The 10,000-nt window shown below is 42.9% G+C and overlaps 1 protein-coding gene across 1 annotated transcript in view; it reads left to right on the top strand.

The window, feature by feature from the left end:
* Positions 1-10,000, top strand: part of chrna11 (cholinergic receptor, nicotinic, alpha 11) — a 50,339-nt gene that overhangs the window by 19,453 nt on the left and 20,886 nt on the right. Inside the window, exon 6 of the mRNA XM_042077417.1 lies at positions 8,793-8,960. Coding sequence (XP_041933351.1) covers positions 8,793-8,960 — 168 coding nt within the window. The remainder of the gene's footprint in view (positions 1-8,792; positions 8,961-10,000) is intronic.

Here is a 10,000-nt window from a genome sequence, read left to right as displayed (position 1 = left end):
CCCTGGGTTTAGTCTTCTGAAGTGGCCCAGGACATGCTGCTGATGGCCTCACTAAAAAGGGTGGAGGAGGAAAGATGGAGGAGATCAAGGGTCAGGGCCTATTATCTGCCACTCTGGCAAGGCTGCGTCTGACATAGTCAATGGCCGAGATAGAGATTTGAAAGGATTGGGGAACGAACCAAACAGACCACTATATTTTGGAATGGCTCTCTCTACTTGACAGCAAACATCTGTCAGAGAAGATGGAAAAGCCTCTGGTTGAATGCATTATGAGAAGCTTTTGGCTAGGGAGCCTGTTTTTGCAGCAGAGAGCAGCAGCCGATATCAGTTAAGACAGGAAGCTCGGGGAGAATCTTTTTTTGTTTTTGTTTTAAATCAGGAGCAAGTTAAAGATGCGAATGCGACACAGCAGTCTTTGAGGGACGGATGCAAGCGAAATGAGGGGCCGCATTTAAATCTGCATGCCGACAGTCCGACAGGAAATGAGGAGAATGGAGAGTGAGTGAGCTCCTGGCAGGAAACAAATGAAGCTGCCCGGTGGAATTGGAGACGGGATGCACAGTCCAGCCCACAAGCTTTGTCTGAGTTTGGGCTCAAGGCCATTCCCTTGCTAGTCTGGGTTTTATTCTCTTTGTGTGTGTGTGTCTCTGTGTGTGTGTGTCTCTCTGTGTGTGGGTGTGTGTGTGTGTGTGTGTCTGTGTGTGTGTGTGTGTGTGTGGGTGTGGGTGTGGGTGTGTTTTATTCTGTTCTGCTTTATTCTCCCATTATTACTTGAGAGAAAGTGGAATAGAACATTATGTCCAATATTCCAATATATCGTTTAATGTTCTGCATTAAGCCCAATATTCCAATATGTGGTTTAATGTTTGCATTTCTCCTTAGTAGGTCACTTTGATACTAAAAGTCTGATTCTATGTAATGAATCTATGTATGATATCTGTACTGTCCCTGTGTATATCTCTGTGACTGTATTTAGAGACAAGCAGGAATATTATGACTTGTTTTACTGTTCTGCATGGCTGCGTCAGTAGCTATTTGCTCCGAATTGCCAGGTTGCCACTAATCAGAGTCTGATTCAGTGTAGTTCACGTGAGATGGGATGACCAACGCCATCTCCTGTCAGCCTGGAAGGATACTTAAACCCTAACTATTTCCTTGTCTAGTTGAGCAGCTTATGGATCTTTAGGTGAAGTCATGCTGTCTCTCCCTTGATGCGCATCATTGTAAATAAACTCTGTTCCTGATTTTTCATACTATTGGTCTGACTGGGTCTCTATTAAATCTATGGTATCAAAATTACCATCATACTTTTATTTGGATGGGGGATTGATGTAGCTATCAGCCCATGAATTTGAAACTGAGATTAGAAGCAGCGAAAGAGAGAGGTGTCAGAGAGTGACATGTATGAGTATTCTCTTACGTTCCCTTAGTTTCTCCTTATCGACTTGGTTGAACTCTTTGTGGAATTACAGAGGAAGGATTTCACTCTCCAGGTATTCTTTGTCAAAAAATAAATGAAACAAAAAATCTCATCTTGCCAACTTCTCTAGATTTTTTATGTTTATGAGGTGACAGTTGGATTTGAGTAGAAACCTCCCCAGTCAGTGCTACAGTATCTGCTAAACCCTTTCCTTCATGACTACAGGCATGTTGGGGCTTTGGGTGGTGACTCAGGAGCAGTGGTGTAGTCTAGTTAGCTGTAGTGGGTATACTGTGGTGTAGTCTAGTTAGTTCTAGTGGGTATACTGTGGTGTATTCTAGTTAGCTGTAGTAGGTATACTGTGATCATCCCCAAACGTATCCTTGCCTACTTTAAGTGGGTTTACTGAGATGGCGACTCTTTTTAAGTGGGTATACTGCGTAGTCCTGCGTATTACGTAGACTACATCACCGCTTAGGAGGTAGTGGAGTTGCTGGGCAACCAGGTTGCTGGTTCGAGCGCGGTTCCCTCAGTTCCTCCGGACCCTGTCACAGTGTGAGTTGCCATAGTTAATCAGCATGATTGGCAAGCCAATCCTACTCCTGATTGGCCTGAGGACCACATCTTTTTTTTCCCATTGGGTAGTCATGCAGACCTGATATTTCTTCTTCTGAGTGAGGGTTGGGTTTGCTATATTTAGTGCTTCTGATGATGCTTGCTGACATCAAACATCATAATAATGCCCTCTGACTTGAGATGGCTCAGTACACTTTAAGCCCAGACAATATCACCACTGCTGCTTTACGGGCACCCGTGTAATCTGCTGATGGTGACATTGCTGATTTGGGTGTTGTGGGTAGGCATTGGGGTCTGTCGGGAGTGTCTACATTTGAGATATTTGTTATAAACCCTCAGAGAGAGAGAAAAAAATCCCCTTCACACAGAAAAACAAGACTGTGTTTTTTTTTTTGCTGTGTGTTTTGAACAAACACAACCACAATTATTATGAACTCAAACTCATCACTGTTTTTGAGTGCCTTACCAGAATTGCCTATTCTGTTTTGCCATTATGCCATTTTAATGAGAAGTTATACCACACAGACATATTGTCATTACACTCAGGCAAGAAGGGCAGTGGCTTGTCCTAATGGGAAGATGTTTGCATGCATATCACTGACCCGACACTTTATTAATTTGCTGGCCGGTCAGAGAGTAGCGTTGCATGGCTCCGCATAAGTAAACATAGCTGGTGCCTCAGGCTCAGGGAATATGAAAATAGAAATTTGCGGTCACACATAAGGAGCCATGGCATTAACCTCCAACTATCACGCCGTTCCGTCGACTCCATTAACGAGCCTCACTAAAGAGCATTAGTGGGAGTCTCCTACTGGGACAGAGGCCAGATGGAATTTGCTAACATGTGCAGACTCCGAAGATATTTACGCTCAGGCCAATTACTCCTTGTTGTTCAGCTCTTCCACACAAACAGTACTTATAAATCAGAAAATGAAAGCAGACTAACTAACATGTATGGATTTAGATGCTGATGAAATCCTTGCTCATTTCTGAAAGAGAGATATGGATGCAATTATGCATTTAAATGCATTTTAAATATAGCTTCGTAGCATGCATAGAAATAAAAAATAAAAAAACACCTTCTTTTTGCATTCTGTTTGAGTCCCCTTGGTTCTGGCTGCAGGGACTGTGAGAGGGCCTAAAAAGCTTAGTTCTGGGCATGGAGGAACCGTGACAGGAACCCAAAAATCACCAACACCGACTGCCCGCCTGAGCACTCAACTCACACAGGGCCTCCCACGGAGACGTGGCTATAGTTAGCCCTTAGAATACGGAACTAAATGAGTCATTGGCATACTGTCCACTCCGTCAGTCAGCACACAAGTCCACCGTTACATGGTCGGCGGTAGAAACTGGACGAGGAAATTGGGACTCGAAAAAAAATAAAGTAACATCTGAAGCGGGTAGGGAAAACAAAAAGGTCTTTTGTTGGGTTCCTGAGGGACTAGCGCACTGAAGGGGGGAGTGAGAGGCTTTGCTACTGGTGGTATTCCCAGATGGGTTGCCTCTGTGGTGTAGAAGTCTGGAAATAAAGCGTCCTTGAAACCTGCGCTGTTGAAATAGCATTCAAGACATTCTACAAAAAGCCTGTCATTTGTTTCCTTCTACTTTTCCATTACCATCGCTATTTTAAAAAAAACAAACAAAAAAAATCTCCTCTCCTCTCTCCTCCTCTTATCACTGTTGTTTAAATGCATCCTGAGTAGTATAGTGCAGTAAGGAGAACTGACAGGCTCTTTGGTGTTCGTTACCCTCGTCCTGAATCTCCTCTCTCCCTCATCACCATTATATGTTGATTTAGCTCAGGCACAAACACTCTTAAGGTGCTTGAGAATCGTAAGTACTGTGTCTGTGATTGTGGGTGATCCTCCAGTGTAGGAAATAACCTCATTAAAAGGTCATGTAATAGAAGAGTCTGTGTAGCACCTCTGTATTGTCTGTGGAGATAGAATTTCTAAGGATGCTGTTGAGTTTTGTGTTCTCATTTGTTCATATAAATTTATCTGTATTATTGTAAGTTGTTTATGGTCTTTAGTTATTTGTAATTATGCTCTCATATTACATACGTATCTCATGATGTGCAGGAATTGGAAGCTGATCTAATGCTCATATGGATGGATGATGAAAACATCTTGTAGCCTATATATTGAGGATTCCAGCCTACGTCACTATTCCTTATTGTTCCCATAACAACCAGAATAGATGTGTCTGTGACATCAGTTAGGAATCCTCAATATGAATACAGACAAGGAAGCTGAAACCTCAAAAGAAGTAATGGGGAATATCAATAAAATAACAACATGATGAAAGAGTCTGATGATCTAACATGACATGTTTTAAAAATCTATTCTGCTACAGTGAATCAGTGCTGTATGCTTTTGTGTGGCCTTCGTAGAAAACAACATTGCTTTGGTGAATAGCTCATAGTCTCATGTAGTCTAGTTGGTGAAAATGCATTATTCAGTCTTGAGTTTCGTTTCTGACCTGGATAAACATTTTTATTTCTGTGCAATGCAGAAACTCAAGCACAGGCGAATGGCTCTTGAGCTGAAATGGAGTTCTAATGCTCTCTAATTAAAACCACTCTACACTGCAGTTTGTGCCGTGAAGTGTATTGCAAGTCCTTGCGCCTGTCTTGCTCCCCCCTGCACACACACACACACACACACACACACACACACCTCCTCTGCAGAGTATTTATCTACATTACGTGTGCTGAGCGGTTTTCAATCTTGAGCAGGACACTTTTCCCAAAGTGCCGTCAATAAGTACTTGCATAGATTAGTTTATGTAAATTCATGAGTCTGAAAATGCTCTTAGGCAGTGGTTAAGCAGTGGAATAGAACAGTCTCTTTAAATTCATGAGCCCTAAAAATGCTCTCCAGTCACACTGATAGAGATATGAACTGTGTGAACAAATGACTGGTTTTTACTATAGATTTTCTATCTGAGAACTTCTACTGTGGGAGTTGTAGAGTTGTATGGGCTTGGACTGATCAGAGGCATTTGAGAAGTCTCCCTTAGTCTGTTTGATCTATATTCACACCGTGTGAATAAAGTATTTGGATGCTGTGATGTATCAGGAGTTTATTTAGATCTCTTTAGTTTCAGGCCATTTCTGTTAGCTTTTATCATGCTGTGCATGAAAGGTTAATAATTAAGTTCGCCATGGGGCTTGGATACTTTGATAAATTTGCCATGCTTAGAATTGGCAGTTGGGTTTTCTATTTTGTTGCATTAAGAACTCATGAAATGCTCTTTGTTGTCCTTCTTACAGTTTTTCCTTTTAATTATTGTGATCCTTTCAAGAGGCTCCAGGGCTTGTCAGAGAATGAATGAACAGTCTGTGTGTGTGTGTGTGTGTGTGTGTGTGTGTGTGTGTGTGTGTGTGTGTCAGAGTGACAGAAAGAGAGAGACAGAGAGAGTAAGGAGAGAGAGATAGACGGAGACAGAGAGAGAAAGGAGAGAGAGAGACAGAGAGAGTAAAGAGAGAGAGAGAGAGAGAGAGAAGAACCTGTTTGTTGTTTTGTCAGAAACAGCACAGGTTAATTTGCTATTTGATTCTTATTCAATATACAGCATGTACTGTATGCATGTAGGTATGTATGAATGGGTATACTGTGTATGTGTATGTGTGTGTGTGTGTGTGTGTGTGTGCGTGTGTGTGTGTGTGTGTGTGTGTGTGTGTGTGTGTGTGTGTGTAGTGATACAAGAGCTGTGAGAGTATGTGTGTGTTAAAGAGAGAGAGAAGAGTGAGTGAGTAGAGTGTATTTTATTGACAGCACAAGTTAATTTGCTTTTTTATTCTTATTCAGTATATAGCATGTACTGTGTGTATGGGTGCATACTGTGTGTGTGTGTGTGCATGTGCATGTCTGTGCGAAGATAATTGTCTTGCACAGGGAAGACTGCATGTCCTTGTTCAACCTGTCTATTTGGATGTGAAATGAAAACATGAATCAGATTATCCTGTGGACCTGGACGGCCTCTCACTGAAGGGAGGTGGAGAGACACTAGCTCTGACCACAGCGACAGACCCTGATTGGCAGGTTAAAATCCTGCTGTCTGGAATAACAAACCATTCTCTTTGTGGTTGTCCCGCTCTGTCTGTCTCCTCTTCTCTCTGTCTGACCTTTAACTTCTATCCCTCTGTTCCCTCTCTCTCTCTCTCTCTCCTCTCTCTCTCTGTTCTTTTCAAATGCGGACTCCACAGCCATCCCCCACTCCCTCTGTATATATGAAGAGGTGTAGTAGCACTGGATGCTCTGTCTGTATCTGTGGTATATCCTCTGCAAATCTGCACACCATACTTTTGCCCATCACTCATCCATTTCTTATCTCATCCCTCACCCTCTTTACTGCTTCCATAATTATCCTTCCATTTAGTGTTTCCTCATCTGTTTCCCTCTCTCTCTCTCTCTCTCTCTCTCTCTCTCTCTCTCTCTCTCTTCTCTCTCTCTGGCTTCTCATATCACTGCTATGCAAATGATACCCAACTCTCTATCTGTGATTCCTGCCTGGCAAGCCTGGATGTCAGATTGTCTCTGGCATACCCACATGTATGAAGGAACGTCACCTCCAGCTTAACCTTTTGTTTTTTAAACCCTTTGTGTTTAGGGGCAGCCGTGGCCTACTGGTTAGCACTTCGGAACTTTAACCGGAGGGTTGCCGGTTTGAACCCCGACCAGTAGGCACAGCTGAAGTTCCCTTGAGCAAGGCACCATGCTAGCAACCGTGCTAACCCCTCACTGCTCCCCGAGCGCCGCTGTTGATGCAGGCAGCTCACTGCGCCGGGATTAGTGTGTGCTTCACCTCACTGTGTGTACACTGTGTGCTGTGTGTGTTTCACTAATTTACGGATTGGGATAAATGCAGAGACCAAATTTCCCTCATGGGATCAAAAAAGTATATATACTTATACTTATACTTATACCTCTTTAAAGACCAAGCTGCTGGTCTTCCTCGCCAAACAAACTATACATCAGATCAACATCAAAATGGACTCCAGCAGGCTTGCCTACAAAGTGATTGGTGGCTCTGCTCCCACTTACTTAAATGCTCTCATAAAGGCTTATGTTACACCTCGGCCACTGTGTTCCTCCAACAAACATCACCTGGCCCTGCCACCCCTACACACACAGTAATCCAGACTATTTTCATTTGTAGCTTCCCAGTGGTGAAACTATACCTATTAAGTACTACCAGAGCAGGAGCATTCCTCTCTAACTTCAAGAAGCTCTTGTAGACCATACTCGTCTGAGAGTACTTCCTCTCCCAACACTACTAACATGCACTTACCATGTACTTACTGTACACTTACCATGCACTTCCACTTACTATACACTTACCGTGCAACTACCATGCACTTACTATACACTTACAATGCACTTACTATACACTTATGGTGCACTTACTATACACTTATGATGCACTTACTATACACTTACAATTCACTTACCATGCACTTCCTTTCTTTCCTTCTTTTACTTCCTTCTACCTCCTTCTCTTTTTTCCACTTTCATGGACTACACTTTAGTACGTAAACCTCTGGTAGCACTCATCCTCTGGTACTCCTGCGGTGTACTATAGTAATATATTATATATATATATATATATATATATATATATAATAGTAATATAAAAATAATACTATAGTAGTATTTATTGATGTCTAAGGTCTCCTTTGCAATGTAGCTTGAATACTAATCCTCATTTTGTTAATCGCTTTGGATAAAAGCGTCTGCTAATTTTATATGTGTATGTTAACGTCTCAAAGTGTAAAACACGTGGATGCATTTTAGATCTTAGTGAAATCAAGGATCAGAGATGAGTAGGCTAGCCTTTGCTCTTTTTTCTCCTTTGCTCGCGGACAGCATCAAACTTTAACAACAACCATAAATGGTTCATAAGCAAGGGTCTGTTTTCAATCATTGATGATTGTAACTATCTGCTTCACTGGTGATATCTGATGTGGTGATATGTGTTGTGTTGGGTGTGTCAATGTAGAAATAGTGTTTTTTTTAGTATATTTGGGGAGGTGGTGGTGGGTGGGGGGGCTTTATTATGTAGGCCAGCTAAGATTGACAGGAAGTGAGTGATAGAGAGAGCTGGAAATGGGATTAGGAAATGACCGCGGCTGGGAATCAAACGTGGGTCCCCTTGGGCACTTGGACCTGAATATGGTCCGGATGCTGTCACTTGCACTGCAGCTTCCCCGAATAGAAGGCTTAAAGGAACCAAATGTAAGATTGTGGCCAAAACTGGTACTGCAATCACTTTCAAATTACTGTAGAGTGGTGTATCCCCTCCCCCTCCCCCTGACTTAAGGTTGCCAACCCGGATGCCAAAACATTATTGACTTTGTGATTAGTAGATAGGTGGAGGGTGGCGCATCAGGCCAAAACACAACATGACATGACAAAACAAAACATCAACATCAGTTGAGGGCTGCAACACTTTTTAAATGACAATATCCTGGCCGGACTACTATTGTCAGTGATATAACTATTTGAAATGAACATGATTTCTTAATGTCTAGTGACATATCAGGGCCATTTTATGATTAATTGAAATACATTTCTTACATACGGTTCCTTTAATAGAACGTTTTGTTAACATTTTGATGGTTCAATAAAGGACAAAGGCGATTTCCTAAATGCCATACTGCAGTTCTGCTTACTACAAAGGACTTACTCTTCTGTCAAGATCAGTAGGCTGCATGAGCAGTGTGCAGCAGCCTGCGCCATTTCACCAACAGTCACGTTTCTCTCTCTCCCTCTTTCTTGCTGTCTATCAGGAATTTTCATGAGCACCTGTAATGTCGACGTGCGCTGGTTCCCCTTCGACATCCAGAAGTGCGAGCTCAAGTTCGGCTCGTGGACGTTCGACGGCTGGCTGCTGGACCTGCAGATGACTGACGCCGACATCTCCGGATACATGCCCAACGGGGAGTGGGACCTTGTGGGTGAGAACAGAGTCTGGTTGTCCCGTACAGCTCATCCTAACTGCATGCGAGCGTCCGACTGTAGCATAGCATTGAGTGCTCTCTCTGTCCACACTGACCTGTCCACTCCACTCCATTAAACATGCTGTTCTACTGCGTCATATGTCGTGTTCAAAACAACAGAATAACGGCTCCCACACACAGTTGCATTCCGTCAACACATGCCAGTGGGTGTTCCCGACGCTAGCTATGCAAATGACTTAAGGTATAACCTTCATTTGATTGGCTGGTGCCGTCTGTTGTTCGCTTGTTCGTAATTTGATTGGCCGGTTGCCGTCCGTCGGTGCAGCAACAGCTGAACTTCTCAGCGCAAGCGACGGGAGCAACGCGACGCAACGGACCCACAATTCTGTTCGGCAACGGATGATGTAAGCCCATGTAAAGTGAACGGGGTGCGTGTCCAGCACTGCAACGCACACAACTGTGTGCGGGAGCCTTAAAGGGGAGCGACAGAAAGAAAATAGAAACGGGACATCCAACAAAAGTTCTGCTCAAAGCATTACACCGCATCGCACTGCGCTGCATCACTCAAACTCATTTTTAGATTGGTTGAAAGGATGAAAGACAGAAGGATGAAAGACAGAAGGGACTGGGTCAAAGGGGTTTCGATTACGAAATAATAATTTTATAATTTTCCTTTTACATCCCAGAGTTGTTTGTAGTTTCAGTAGTTAACTACACAAAATATCAAAAATGTAATTTAACTACTAGAATATGAATTAACTTGCAAGCTACTACAAAATGCAGTTTAAATGACATTCAATCCACTGTTTCCTCACACTGCAGAGATCTTAGTTTAACATATGCACACAAGGAGAGAACTATCAGGTGGAGAATTCCCCAGGGGAGACTCTTAAGAGCTGGTAATAAGAGCAGCTTCAGACGAAATAAGTGCAGAAACACCCTCGCAGGATTCAATTCCCAGTGCATGCTGCGTACAGAGTGCAAAAGAAATGAAGATATGTGTACAAATATCCAGACAGTGGTAACAGGAAGTCAGT

Source organism: Alosa sapidissima, chromosome 21 (genome assembly GCF_018492685.1).
Source record: "Alosa sapidissima isolate fAloSap1 chromosome 21, fAloSap1.pri, whole genome shotgun sequence".
Classification (NCBI taxonomy): domain Eukaryota; kingdom Metazoa; phylum Chordata; class Actinopteri; order Clupeiformes; family Clupeidae; genus Alosa; species Alosa sapidissima.
Note: the sequence above shows the minus strand (reverse complement) of the source record. Positions and strands in the feature narration are given on the sequence as shown.